We start from the raw sequence: 15,253 nt of genomic DNA on the forward strand, positions 1-15,253 counted from the left end.
TTTCTGTATACTGACCTCCATCACCTATTTTTAAGGGCATTTCTACACCAAGTCAGTTACCCGGACTGAAAAACAAGAAACGAGGATGGCTTTGTCTCCTCGTTCACTAGGACGCTAAAAAAAACGCATTACTTCACTGTGAAGTGGGTAGCATCGGATGGTATGGCCATCAGTAGAGATGGCACATCAGATACCACAATCAGATAAAACAAAAACATTTTTGGCTCCGTGCCAATCTTACAAAAAAAACTTTTGGTCTCGTGTCAATTTTCCAAAAACCTGACCAGAGGTTCCCCTCCTTCAATAGAGGACACCCCTAAAATATCACTCAAAAACTATAATCAGATAAAAAGTTAATCTGATTTGAAACTTTTGGCTCGGTGCCAACAGGGTCCAATGGTCACACTAATTGCGGTAACCCTTTCTGTCCAAAAATAAATTCCATAACTATAACGGGAACAAAGATATTTACATTTGAAGCCTTTCTTGGCAAGTAGCCAATTTTCAAAATGTTGCACCAGAGCTCCCTTTCACACAGGGACCCATGAGCAAAATGTAATTTCTCATTATCTATAATTCTATATAAAAAATAACCTCAAAGTGTCCTGCCAACTACGGCGAACTATGTTTTCCCTGATAAAACTGTTTCTATTGCTCTTCCTCATCTATTTGATAATGCAGCTTTTTCTGGGCATATTTTATAAGGGGGGGGGGGGCATCACCTTTTTCTTTGAAACTTCTTCAAAGGCTGCTAGACATTCAATTCCCCCACAATCAGACATTTTTAAATAGCAAGTTAAACAAGGCATCAATTTTAGGTGTACTCAGGGAGTCCTCTGGTGGCCACCATTTATAGGGATCCTATTTATACGCTTTTTTAGTAATTTTGCACCACTTAACATGATGTTTGAGGGCATCTGGATCACCACTCACCATCATCTTAACAATGGGTGCACCTGGATGCAATTTTAAGCCTGTTTTCTTTGCTATTTTTAATAACTTTTTTGCTCTAGTTTTTGTAAGTCCTAAGTCATTCATAACGGGCAAAATATTCTTACAAATCAAACTTCCCATTGTATTATTTTTATTTTTCTCATTACCACTTTAAGAAATTACAATATTTGGAGTTTCCGGGATCAAGAACTCAGTTTCTTATAACAACGGCTGTGTACCAGCAGCCCAGTACGCAGAATGCAATTAAATTCAAAGGAATGTGTGGTGATGTGCCGCACTCCCCAACCGGCACATCACCACACATCAGATAAAGACAGTTTCAATGTGAGAAATAAAAAGGTTTCTCACCTGAGGCCTCTGTGCTGTCCCTCCTGTGGTGGGGTGATCGCCGGCAGCGGAGATGAAGTTAGAAAGACACCAAATGTCATGTTTGAGCCTTGAAATAAAGGACATCTACGCCAATCAGATTGCATCTGTTCTTGTAAGTTTACTGAGAATACTTGCGCAAGGTCCACATCTCATACAGAGAGAGAGAGCATGCGATGAATTGTACATTTAGATACAACCTTTTTATAGACAAATTTTACATACGAGTTAATGGCAGGCACAAGTCCAAACCAAAGATTACATAATACATTCTTTGTTGATTACGTAAAAAGACATATGGTCAACTCAACCCATAAAGGAGATGAGCTAAAGGTTAACATGACAATTAAAACGATGGGTAATGTGAGATTAATGACCCCTTACTGGAACAATCATAATCTATGCCAAGGGGAATTTTTATACTTTTCTGAGAATTTGATAAGACTTTGGCAGAACATTTCACATCATCTGGAAAACAACTTTTGACATATTTGCGCAATAACAGACTGAATTCTAAAACTATTACTGAAAATATAATTTTAAGGTAAGAGGGAACTCTAGACTATATAATGAATATGTAATTTAAAAGTCTTTAACCACTAAAGCCCTGGAGGATTTGGCTGCTAAACGACCAGGGGGTATTTTGCGATTCGGCACTGCGTGACTTTAACGGACAATTGCGCGGTCGTGCGACGCTGTACCTAAACGAATTTGACGTCCTTTTTTTCCACAAACAGAGATTTCTTTTGGTGGTATTTGATTACCTGTGCGATTTTTTGATCACGCGCTATAAACAAAAAAAGAGCGTCAATTTTGCAAAAATAACAATATTTTTCACATTTTTTTATATGAAATTCCCCCCAAAAAAAATGTAAAAATCAAAATTTTTTAACATTTTCGGCCAATTTGTTTTATGCTACCTATGTTTGGTAAAAAAAAAAAAATCGCAAAAAAGCGTATTTTTATTGGTTTGCGCAAAAGTTATCGCATTTACTAACAAAGGGAAAGATTTTTGTCATTTTTTTTTAACGCGTAATGGCGGCAATCTGCGTTTTTTTTGCGGTACTGCGACATTGCAGCGGACAGAACGGACCCTTGACTGACATTTTTGACACTTTTGGGGTTACCAGTGACATTTCTACAGTAATCAGTGCTATACATATGCACTGTTACTGTAAAAATACACTGGAAGTGAAGGGGTTCATTTTATTTGAGAGGGAGGGGCTGTGTGTGTCCCTAGGGGCGTGATTCTTACTGTGATTGGCTGTGGCTTGAGCTGTAGGGACACTGATCAACGGTCCTACATTGTAGAACCGTGTGATCAGTGTTTTTACACCGAGGAGAATGACAGGTGGCTTGTTTACACAAGCCGCCTGACTTTCTCCCTCTCCCCCGATGATCGCCGAGTGACCGGCGGACCCGATGTCACACGCGCGGGGGGGTCCGTGACCGCGCGGGAGCGGGAGCGCGCCTCCGCGGGCACGCGCTCGCTCCCCAGAGCCTCATAGGCTAGCGACGTAGACCTACGTCGCTCTGCCTGTGAGGGGCTGACTGCCGCAGTAAATAAACTGTGAGCAGTCGGCAAGCGGTTAATATATTTTCATATCTTGACACTCCATATTCAAAGGCACAATCAACTCTTTCCTTTTGCAACCCTGCTACTATACACGAGGTTGCTAAACTTTTTTCAACACCCACCTAACCACCTGCTCCCTGGACCCTGTACTCTTGCAAATATTGCGGTCACCCTCTGACTCTATCCTACACTCTTTATCCAATATCTCCAATCACTCCCTCTCTTCTGGCCTCACTCCTATACTTAAAAAAACCTTCATTGGACCCCACCAATCTTAACAACCTACACCCTATCTCCTTGCTCCCCTTTTCCTCCAAACTTCCTGAATGTTTAGTCTACAACCAACTGAGCGCCCATTTCACTGACAATAATCTTCTTGATCCCTTTTAATCAGGATTTCATCCTCAACACTAAACAGAAACCGCTCTCCTTAAACTTCCAAAACATCTGCTAATGGCCAAATCCAATGGACACTATTCTGTACTCCTACTTCTGGACCTCTCTGCTGCCTTTGACACAGTAGACCACCCCCTCCTTCTTAAAAAACTCCAATCCTTTTGGTCTCAGTGACTGTACTCTTCGCTAGTTCTCATCCTACCTATCCCACCACACCTTCAGAGTCACAACTTTACTTCCTCCTCTCCTCTTACTTTCTCCGTCGGGGTCCCACAAGGTTCTCTTCTTGGACCACTCCTGTTCTCCATCTAAACCTCTTGCCTGGGTGAGCTCATAGCCTTCATGCCTTCCAATACCATTTCTACACTGATGACACCCAAATCTTTGTCTCTACCCCTCAGCTCACTCCATCAATCTCCTCACATATAACTAATTTACTAACAGAAATATAAACATGGATGTCACATCACTTCCTCAAACTCAATCTATCAAAAACCGAGCTCATAATATTTCCTTCCCCACGTGCCGCTTCCCCTGACTTCTGGGTCAAAATCAACTTCTCAACTATCCACTCGTCCTCGCATTTCAGGGTGCTAGGTGTAATTCTGGACTCTGAACTATCCTTTCGGCCCCACATCCAAATCTTGCTGCCTCAACTTCTCCAAAATACCCCCCTTCCTAACCAATAACACCATAAAGCTCCAAGTTCCCTTCCTGGTCATCTCTTGTCTCAACTATTGAAACTTCCTCCTCATTAGATTACCTTTATATGGGTTACCCCCCCCTTCAGTCCATCATGAATGCTGCTGCCAGGGTTATCCACCTTACCAAAAGTACATGAGGAAGGCAGCGCATGAACCACACCGGGATGCAATGGATAAGGAAGTCAGGTGAACATCCAGTATAGAAAGGGTTACCAGTTTATTGGTATTGATAACTGAAAAACAAAGTAAATAAAATGCTTACATCCCCCTGGGCTGGAGTGGACAAGGGCACCTGACAGCAAGCAACACGAGTGCGAGGAGGTCAGTCTCCCAGGACTGCTGAGCAGTGTGTGCACAAAGCCGGAAACCAGCCGGTGTGAGGATGAAAGGACTCCGCTGTAGTTCCGTAGCGGTAAGATCAGCCGGACTGGCACCACTTGCGGGAAAATACCAGGAACCAGGGTGGAACACAAGGTATATGGTTGCCATGACTACATGTTTCGCGCTATGCACTTTATCAAGTCATGACTCCAGCCCAGGGGGATGTAAGCATTTTATGTACTTTGTTTTTCGGTTATCAATACCAATAAACTGTTAACCCTTTCTATACTGGATGTTCACCTGACTTCCTTATCCATTGCATCCCGGTGTGGTTCATGCGCTGCCTTCCTCATGTACTTTTGTCCATATCAGCACCCTTCCTATGCTCATTGGCTAGCAGCAGAAAAACCACTGGGGAGCCTCACAGGCTTATTTCTATCCCTCCACCCTACAGTGATCCCAGGAGCGCCTGGTTTGTGATTATTGCTTATCCACCTTACCAACCACTCAGCATCTGCTACTCTGCCAATCCCTTCACTGGTTTCCATTCAGTGTCCTCCACCCCTCTCTGCCAATCCCTCCACCGGCTTCCATTCAGTGTCCTCCACCCCTCCCTGCCAATCCCTCCACCGGCTTCCATTCAGTGTCCTCCACCCCTCCCTGCCAATCCCTCCACTGGTTTCCATTCAGTGTCCTCCACCCCTCCCTGCCAATCCCTCCACTGGCTTCCATTCAGTGTCCTCCACCCCTCTCTGCCAAACCCTCCACTGGCTTCCATTCAGTGTCCTCCACCCCTCTCTGCCAATCCCTCCATTGGCTTCTATTAAGTGTCCTCCACCCCTATCTGCCAATCCCTCCACCGGCTTCCATTCAGTGTCCTCCACCCCTCCCTGCCAATCCCTCCACCGGCTTCCATTCAGTGTCCTCCACCACTCCCTGCCAATCCCTCCACTGGTTTCCATTCAGTGTCCTCCACCCCTCTCTGCCAATCCCTCCACTGGCTTCCATTCAGTGTCCTCCACCCCTCTCTGCCAAACCCTCCACTGGCTTCCATTCAGTGTCCTCCACCCCTCCCTGCCAATCCCTCCACTGGCTTCCATTCAGTGTCCTCCACCCCTCTCTGCCAATCCCTCCACTGGCTTCCATTCAGTGTCCTCCACCCCTCTCTGCCAATCCCTCCACTGGCTTCCATTCAGTGTCCTCCACCCCTCCCTGCCAAACCCTCCACTGGCTTCCATTCAGTGTCCTCCACCCCTCCCTGCCAATCCCTCCACTGGCCTCCATTCAGTGTCCCCCAAAGCCATCCACAACTCCGCTCTCAGTTACATCACTAACCTAGTCTCACGATACCAACCAAAACATTCTCTTTGTTCCTCCCAAGACCTCCTGCTCTCTAGCTCCCTCGTTACCTCCTCTCATGCTTGACTCCAGGGATTCTCCTGAGCCTCTCCCATCTTCTGGAACTCCCTATCCCAATTTGTCTGTCTCCTACTCTGTCCACTTTTAGATCATCCCTGAAAATCCTTCTCTTCAGAGAAGTGTTTCCTGCCCCACCTAACTGGAGTTTTATTTTCTCCATCAGCTCATCCCCCACAGTAATTGCGTACTGTCTGCCCTCACGTTATACAAACTGTTGGCACAATACAGGGGGCGTAACTACAGGGGTTGCAATTGCAACCGGGCCCCATGCTCCACCTGGATAGGAGGGGTGGTGGGGGCAGCATGTGGAGAAATCACTGTCCTCCTTTTTCCTCCTGTAGCTGCAGGAGAAATATGGAGATTGTTTCCCCTGTATGCTGCCCCCGCAACTCCTCCTATCCAGTTAATTTGTGGTCTGCTGTCTCTGGGCTCGTGTGCTCCCCTGCCCCCACCCCCCTGTGCTCCCTCCCCTCTCTTGCCGGCTGCGGCAGGGGATGTGTCACAATAGAGAACCAGGAAGGGGGTCGGTAAATATGTAATTTTCCAGCTCCTTCCTTTTCTGAATGGACAGAGTCATAGTCAGTGACATTGTAAAAAAATAAAATAAAATTATAAAAAATAATACATTTAAAGTATCAAAAAATAAAAACTACTGAAACCAGTGGGTGAACTTCCAGGATCACAAAGGTCACACTTGCAACCAGGCCCTGGCATTCCACCACCGTGGGAAGGGCCCCAAGATGGCAGACAAGGGCCCACTGCAGAACTTGTGAAAGGGTCCTGCTGCAAGACTGTAATAAAGGGACCCACAACAAGAGTAAAGGGCCCCAGGATCAGTGGGAAGAGCATCAGGCTTGAAGGGAAGGGCAACGGCCAGGGGTCTGGGGGTCCCTTCATGGTTTCTAGCACCAGGGCCCTGCGCCTCTGGCACAATATATATTCTGTATAATAATAATAATAATAATATATGTGTGTATCATCATCTGCTGAAGATAAAAGAGGTCACAGTGACTATGGAGGAAGAGGACGGACATGACGGGGGGGTTACTGGGTGTAAATAGAAAATAAGATCTTATTACCTCCTCTGCTGCCACTCCCAGAGATGTCTTCTCGCTACATCGTCCCAGCTCAACTTTATACCTGACATCACTTCTTGTCTTCCATAGAGACTTCCTGTCTGGGTAGAAGTGGGATCACCGCCTTGTGGAGATCAGAGGAACTGCAGCCCTGAGAACCGTCTCGTAGTGAGAACACGGCCTTGTGCTGTGTGTGTATGTACTGTATATCCTTATAGATGGGTCATCTCCACTCCCACCAAGGGGGAGAGAAATATATTACTGCCTATTACAATAAGGTGACCAGATTTTTAAAATGAAATCCAGGGACTTTTACTTTTTTATTGGCAAATGGTAAACTATTTTATAAGCATATTTTCTTCTAATGATATATGCGGTGTATGTGGGATGTGTTTATGGAATGATTGTAAGATAAATACTTATTTCTCACATTTCCTCCATGAGATAGAAAAAAAGATAATTCTTTGAATTTTCTGGTATATGACTACTAAATGTTAAGAAGATAAGGGGAAAGACTTGGAGGGGGGGATAGGGTGGCAAAATCCAAATACAACCCGGGCAGGAGTAATGGTGTCACCCTCTCTGCAAAAGGTAAGAAATACTGCAAAGCTGCAATGTGCAAATAGTGGTGAGACCCCCCAATATATATATATATATAATCATAATAATAAAATATGCACATCAATTGTACATTGTATTATGATTATATATCGGGGGGTCTCACCACTATTTGCACATTGCAGCTCTGCGATATTTCTTCTCTTTTGCAGAGAGGGTGACATCATCACTCTATATTCCAATACACGGGATGATTAGCATCTCTGTTATTATTATTGTATGTGGGGGGTTTCACCATTATTTGCACATTGAAGCTCTACAATTTCTCAAAATATTTGTGCAGAGGGGGTGACACCATCACTGCTATGCTGCAATACACTGGTGGATTTGCACTGGATATTCATGTATAGGTGTCACCATTGCACTTATAAGTCCATAGGTCCAGTATACCCCCTGTATGCTGGAGGTCAGTGTGCCCCTGTATGCTGGAGGTCAGTGTGCCCCTGTATGCTGGAGGTCAGTGTGCCCCCTGTATGCTGGCGGTCAGTGTGCCCCCTGTATGCTGGAGGTCAGTGTACCCCCTGTATGCTGGAGGTCAGTGTGCCCCTGTATGCTGGAGGTCAGTGTGCCCCCTGTATGCTGGTGGTCAGTGTGCCCCCTGTATGCTGGAGGTCAGTGTGCCCCCTGGTATGTTGGAGGTCAGTGTGCCCCCTGTATGCTGGCGGTCAGTGTACCCCCTGTATGCTGGTGGTCAGTGTGCCCCCTGTATGCTGGCGGTCAGTGTACCCCCTGTATGCTGGTGGTCAGTGTGCCCCCTGTATGCTGGAGGTCAGTGTACCCCCTGTATGCTGGAGGTCAGTGTGCCCCCTGTATGCTGAAGGTCAATGTACCCCTGCATCCTGGTGGTCAGTGTACCCCTTGTATGCTGGCGATCAGTGTTCCCCCTGAATCCTGGAGGTCAGTGTGCTCACTGTATGCTGGAGGTCAGTGTGCCCCCTGTATGCTGGCGGTCAATATACCCCCTGTATGCTGGCGGTCAGTGTGCCCCCCTGTATTCTGGTGGTCAGTGTACCCCCCTGTATGATGGAGGTCAGTGTACCCCCCTGTATGCTGGTGGTCAAGTGTTCCCCCTGTATGCTGGAGGTCAGTGTGTCTCCTGAATGCTGGCGGTCAAGTGTTCTCCCTTTATGCTGGAGGTCAATGTTCCCCCTGTATGCTGGCAGTCAGTGTAGCCCCCTATATGCTGGCGGTCAGTATGCCCATGTATGCTGGAGGTCAGTGTGCCCCCTGTATGTTGGGAGGTCAGTGTGCCCCCTGTATGTTGGGAGGTCAGTGTGCCCCCTGTAAGCTGGCGGTCAAGTGTTCCCCCTGTATGCTGGAGGTCAGTGTACCCCCTGTATGCTGGTGGTCAGTGTGTCCCTGTATGCTGGAGGTCAGTGTAACCCCGTATGCTGGAGGTCAGTGTGCCCCCTGTATGCTGGCGGTCAGTGTGCTCCCTGTATGCTGGTGGTCAGTGTGTCCCTGTATGCTGGGGGTCAGTGTAACCCCGTATGCTGGAGGTCAGTGTGACCCCGTATGCTGGAGGTCAGTGTGCCCCCTGTATGCTGGCGGTCAGTGTGCTCCCTGTATGCTGGCAGTCAGTGTGTCCCTGTATGCTGAAGGACAGTGTTCCCCCTGTATGCTGAAGGTCAGTGTACCCCCTGTATGCTGGAGGTCAGTGTGCCCCCTGTATGCTGGCGGTCAGTGTGCTCCCTGTATGCTGGCAGTCAGTGTGTCCCTGTATGCTGAAGGTCAGTGTACCCCCTGTATGCTGGAGGTCAGTGTACCCCCTGTATGCTGGAGGTCAGTGTACCCCTGTATGCTGGAGGTCAGTGTACCCCCTGTATGCTGGAGGTCAGTGTTCCCCCTGTATGCTGGCGGTCAGTGTTCCCCCTGTATGCTGGCGGTCAGTGTGTCTCCTGTATGCTGGCAGTCAGTGTGTCTCCTGAATGCTGGCGGTCAGTGTGTCCCCTGTATGCTGGAGGTCAGTGTGCCCCCTGTATGCTGGCGGTCAGTATACCCCTGTATATTGGAGGTCAGTGTACCCCCCTGTATGCTGGTGGTCAGTGTACCCCCTGTATGCTGGAGGTCAGTGTACCCCTGTATATTGGAGGTCAGTGTACCCCCCTGTATGCTGGTGGTCAGTGTGCCCCCTGTATGCTGGTGGTCAGTGTGCCCCCTGTATGTTGGAGGTCAGTGTACCCCCTGTATGCTGGTGGTCAAGTGTTCCCCCTGTATGCTGGAGGTCAGTGTAGCCCCTGTATGCTGGCGGTCAAGTGTTCTCCCTGTATGCTGGCGGTCAGTGTAGCTCCCTATATGCTGGCGGTCAGTATGCCCATGTATGCTGGAGGTCAATGTGCTCCCTGTATGTTGGGAGGTCAGTGTGCCCCCTATATGTTGGGAGGTCAGTATACCCCCTTTAAGCTGGCAGTCAAGTGTTCCCCCTGTATGCTGGAGGTCAGTGTGCCCCCTGTATGCTGGCGGTCAGTGTGTCCCTGTATGCTGGAGGTCAGTGTAACCCCGTTTGCTGAAGGTCAGTGTGCTCCCTGTATGCTGGCGGTCAGTGTGTCCCTGTATGCTGGAGGACAGTGTTCCCCCTGTATGCTGGAGGTCAGTGTACCCCCTGTATGCTGGAGGTCAGTGTACCCCCCGTATGTTGGCGGTCAGTGTACCCCTGTATGCTGGAGGTCAGTGTACCCCCTGTATGCTAGAGGTCAGTGTTCCCCCTGTATGCTGGCGGTCAGTGTGTCTCCTGTATGCTGGCGGTCAGTGTGTCTCCTGAATGCTGGCGGTCAGTGTACCCCCTGTATGCTGGCGGTCAGTGTGTCCCCTGTATGCTGGAGGTCAGTGTTCCCCCTGTATGCTGGAGGTCAGTGTTCCCCCTGTATGCTGGAGGTCAGTGTTCCCCCTGCATGCTGGCGGTCAGTGTGTCCCTGTATGCTGGAGGTCAGTGTACCCCCTGCATGCTGGCGGTCAGTGTGTCCCCTGTATGCTGGAGGTCAGTGCACCCCCTGTATGCTGGAGGTCAGTGTACCCCCTGTATGCTGGAGGTCAGTGCACCCCCTGTATGCTGGAGGTCAGTGTTCCCCCTGTATGCTTGCGGTCAGTGTGTCTCCTGTATGCTGGCGGTCAGTGTGTCCCCTTAATGCTGGCGGTCAGTGTGTCCCCTGTATGTTGGCGGTCAGTGTGCCCCCTGTATGCTGGCGGTCAGTGTATCCCCTGTATGCTGGAGGTCAGTGTGTTCCCTCTATGCTGGCATTCAGTGTTCCCCCTGTATGCTGGAGGTCAGTGTGCCCCCTGTATGCTGGCGGTCAGTCTGCCCCCTGTATGCTGGAGGTCAGTGTGCCCCCTGTATACTGGAGGTCAGTGTGCCCCTTGTATGCTGGTGGGATTAGGCTGCAGCGGCACAAGGACCTGTCGCAGTAAGAAATAAATCCATGATAAACAGACATGGTGCAAGGGAGAACTCCGCATTGTTAAGGAAAAAAACATGATAACATATATAAATTGTTACTCAACCTATGTAGTATTTTATTTTTTTATTCACAATTCAAACTATGGCTGCTGAAGTCTCCTAAGGTGTCCAAAAAGACAGTGTAACAGTTGTTTGATTGCTGGGTGAGAAAAACCCGTAAAGGGTTCATTACTGCTAAAGGAATACTGACACTGCAGCTTCTCACATCAGAGCACCATCCCAGCAGGTGAATAATCAAACAGACCCTGCCATACAGATGTAGAGCCCTCCTAGGTAGGTGCTAGAATGAGTGGATATAGTTTTTGGTTTCTCTGCCTAACAGGGACACAGCTCATGCTGTCTTGATGATTCATACTGATCCAATAGCCATGGAGTATATTGGACAGTGGGCGGAGTCCTGGCAGATGAGAGCATGGATGTCTGTACCAATGTTGTTGAAGTATTTTCTAATTTGTGTATGTTGTCTAGTATAAGGTGTTATTAAACCGACTATTTCTGTTTTTGGTTGTTTCAGGCCTTGGAACATAACTTCCTCTCTTTTGTGCTTATAAGTCCTATTATAAGCTTTTCGCAGTGTAGTCCGCGAATAGCCTCTAATAAACAGTCTCTTTCGAAGGGAATCCGCCTCCCATTTAAAATCTTCGTCGTTCGAACAGATTCTATGCAATCTAAGATACTGGGAGTAGGGTATACTATGTACCGGGTGTTTGGATGAAAGCTATTGCCATGTAAAACCGTGTTGCCGGCTGTCGGTTTTCTATAAAGTGTAGTTTCTATCCCGCCTTCTTATTGTATAAGAATTTGTATGTCTAAGATCAAACTACTACACATATATATTTTATCTTGTACCTAGGATCATCTGGACCGATACCTATATATACACACACATTTTGGTCCGATTTTTCCCCCTGTGTCTGCCCCAGGTCGGGTTAATTTTTTGGGGGTTGGAAGGAAGGCCGTGTGCTAGTACGCCATGTTTGTATTTATTATGATGTACATAAATACAGATTATGTTCTATGTTTATGAAACACCAGAGGCGTAACTAGAACCTTCAGGGCCCTGATGCAAGAAACCATGAAGGGCCCCCCAGACCCCTGGCCGGGGCCCTTACCTTCAAGCCCAGGGCTCTTCCCACTAATCCTGGGGCTCTTTACACTTGTTGCATGGCCTTTTATTACGGTCCCGCAGCAGGATTCTTTCACAAGTTCTGCAGTGGGCCCCCTTCCTGCAATCTTGGGGCCTCCCCACAGTGGTGCAATGCCAGGGTCCGGTCGCAAGTGTGACCTTTGCAATCCTGGAAGTTCACCCACTGGTTTGCTACCGGGCCCCCTGGAGCATGGGGCCCGGTAGCGATTGCAACCCCTGCAACCCCTGTAGTTACGCCCCTGTGAAACACTAATATCGAGTCTGTTCATTTTAAGAGAAGACGAAGATAGAGGAATATGATCCAAAGCAAACACAGTGACGTGCCGCCATCCCTAATGGTTAATGCAAACAGAAAACAGAGGTCATGGGACTTTAAATGAGGCAGGTCACCAACTAAGATATACAAAAATAGAATCTGAACGTAGTCATTTATTATACATACAGTAATTGATACAAATGTTGACATCAGTAACAAATATGATGCAGACATGTATACAAAAAAAGCTGACACAAAAAATCCATATAGTAAGGAGATTGTTATAATAATAATAAGATATATTCAGTAAAAAAGTACATGGCCGTCACTAAATGTTCCATCTAAGTGAAGAGAGGAAATATCTATACCTACACGAACCTTATGATATATACCAACTTATCCTTATATATGTATGATGTACATGAGTGAAATTAGTAGGAGACATTGATCTCCTGTGTACGAGCTGAGCTCAGTTTGGGGCCAGTTTCCTCATTTTATTGAGATCTGGTTTTAGATAAATCAATAAATGTTATTTTAGGATAAATCCATGTAGTTGTTATCTGTCTCATGCTGTGCTCTTAAAGTCCACACATATGACAGTGGTTCCTTGTGAACATCTGTAGGTTCCCATTTCTCTGAACAGATAGGATGTTGGGACTCATTAAAAAAAATTACGTGTGTGTTTTTATAACTATTTGCCACTTTTTTGGTGAATAGGTACAGGTACTATGGTCTCGATACTCATTCACATGGGGGGGGGGGCAGGATGTGGGGGGCCCCTTGGTAAAAGGGGCTTTAAGATTACGACAAGCCCCCTGCCTGCAGACCCCCACAAGCACAGGCCACGGTTGTGGTGAAGAGGCCCTTATCCCCATCAACATGGAGATAAGGTGCTTTGGGGTGGGGGGCAGAACTTCCCAAAAGCACCCACTCCCCCATGTTGAGTACATGTGGCCTGGTAGGTCAAGGAGGGGGGGCTCTCACTCATCCCTCCCACTTTCCTGACCTGCCGGGATAAAGGGTCTGGTATGGATTTTAGGGGAGAACCCATGCTGTTTTTTTTTTTTTACATTTTGGCCCCCGAAGGGCCTGGTATGGACTGGGGGGGGGGGGGGGAAGCACAACATTTTTTTCTATTGACGGGCTTTCGTTTTTCCGTGAGAAAAGCATTTTCTTCACGGAACACCAGCATTGTTTTCTTTCCATTTATCTGTCAGTGGGGAAGCCCGCTGACAGCTGATGAGTCATGGTTGGTAAGGATGCGGGTAAACAGCTTCCCAGCTTGCTCCTTAACAACCAGCTATTTCTTCACACAAAATTTGCATCGGTCGATCCTTTTTTTTGACTGATCCGAATTCGAATCGCTCCGAAGTTGGAATACGTTAGCAAACGAATAAACGAAACAAATTTTAACAGATTTCAACTAAATTCATTACAATTTTATTTGGAGATTTGGATACATCGGAATCTAGGAATAACCAAAAATTTGTTGGAATTTGTATTCACACCGAAACGAATTTCACGTGTCTAACACTTAATGGCCACCCGCTAACAGCTGGGCTCCCAGCCAATGCAAATGGCCACCGATGGCAGGGCCCACTCTCCAGGCATGGATCCTCTACATATGTGTGCAATAACACCACCCCGCTGAGATCTGGGGACTCAATGACCACTCGGGACATCCTGGAAGACTTCTGGATACTAAAGGAAGCTCCTGACATCCCGCACAGCTGCCCAGCACCAGACCCGCCCACCAATACTTCCAATAGATAGAAAAACTTCATACAAAAATGGTCCTATAAGTGAGGAGGACAAAAAAAAGGAACGCAGTCATTGGCTTATCCTGAACATTTATGGGGGTGGAGTCTTATGGGGGAGGATCGAGGGCGGGGCTACCCAAACGTATGCTGCCATAGACATCTGTCAGGAAAGCACATTATGGCCACTAGATGGAACTGACCATTATAGGAGATCCCAATTCGCCATGACTGGGGGGATGTGGGTCACATTTCATCAACACATTTATAACAACCAGATCTGTAACTGTTTGTGAAATCTTCCCGCACAAAATGTACTCAGCCAATGAAAGGTAAGGACTCCATTTTTATTTTTATCCTGCTATCAATGGCCAACACGGGACAACACTTCATCCATGTCTTTGGTGATCTCTGATCTCCTTATGAAGTGTTTCTTACATGATGAAGATCAGTCATGGAGTATATCTGAGGTGTATATCAGGGTGTGCTTCTTCCCCACATGTCCACCAACATTCATATAGAAGATATTTCCCGCACTCAAGGCACTAATACACCTCCAGGGATGTGTGGGAGCCCCGATGTACAGGAAGACAGGACTTCAGTGAGGAACATTTCCCTCACTCAGGACAGGAATATGGCTTTTCCCCTGTGTGAGATCTCTGATGTCTGGAAAGATGGCACTTCTGTGTAAAACATTTCCCGCACTCAGGACAGGAATACGGCTTCTCACCAGTGTGCAATCTCTGATGTGTGGAAAGAGCGAACTTCTCTGAAAAACATTTCCTGCACTCAGGACAGGAAAACGGCTTCTCACCAGTGTGCAACCTCTGATGTGTGGAAAGATGTGACTTAATTGCAAAACATTTCCCACACTCAAGACAGGAATACGGCTTCTCACCAGTGTGCCATTTCTGATGTGCGCAAAGATTGGACTGCGCTGAAAAACATTTCCCACACTCAGGACAGGAATATGGCTTCTCCCCCGTGTGAGATCTCAGATGTGTGGAAAGAGCGAGCTTCTGTGCAAAACATTTCCCGCACTCAGGACAAGAATACAGCATCTCACCAGTGTGCAATCTCTGATGTATGGAAAGAGTGGACTTCCGTGAAAAACATTTCCCACACTCAGGACAGGAATACAGCTTCTCACCAGTGTGAGATTTCTGATGTTTGAAAAGATCGGACTTCGCTGAAAAACAGTTCCCGCAC

General features: G+C 47.3%; 2 protein-coding genes across 2 annotated transcripts in view; both read right to left on the reverse strand.

The window, feature by feature from the left end:
* LOC309564458 (uncharacterized protein) overlaps nt 1-15,253 on the reverse strand; it is a 1,566,033-nt gene that overhangs the window by 1,441,907 nt on the left and 108,873 nt on the right. The window lies entirely within an intron of this gene.
* The window catches only part of LOC309564033 (uncharacterized protein), a gene marked incomplete at both ends in the record, with an annotated part of 247,142 nt that overhangs the window by 133,422 nt on the left and 98,467 nt on the right, over nt 1-15,253 (reverse strand). The window contains 1 exon segment of the mRNA XM_082268657.1: nt 14,870-15,252. Coding sequence (XP_082124783.1) covers nt 14,870-15,252 — 383 coding nt within the window.

This window comes from Pelophylax lessonae (genome assembly GCF_965119305.1).
Source record: "Pelophylax lessonae genome assembly, chromosome: 9".
NCBI lineage: Eukaryota > Metazoa > Chordata > Amphibia > Anura > Ranidae > Pelophylax > Pelophylax lessonae.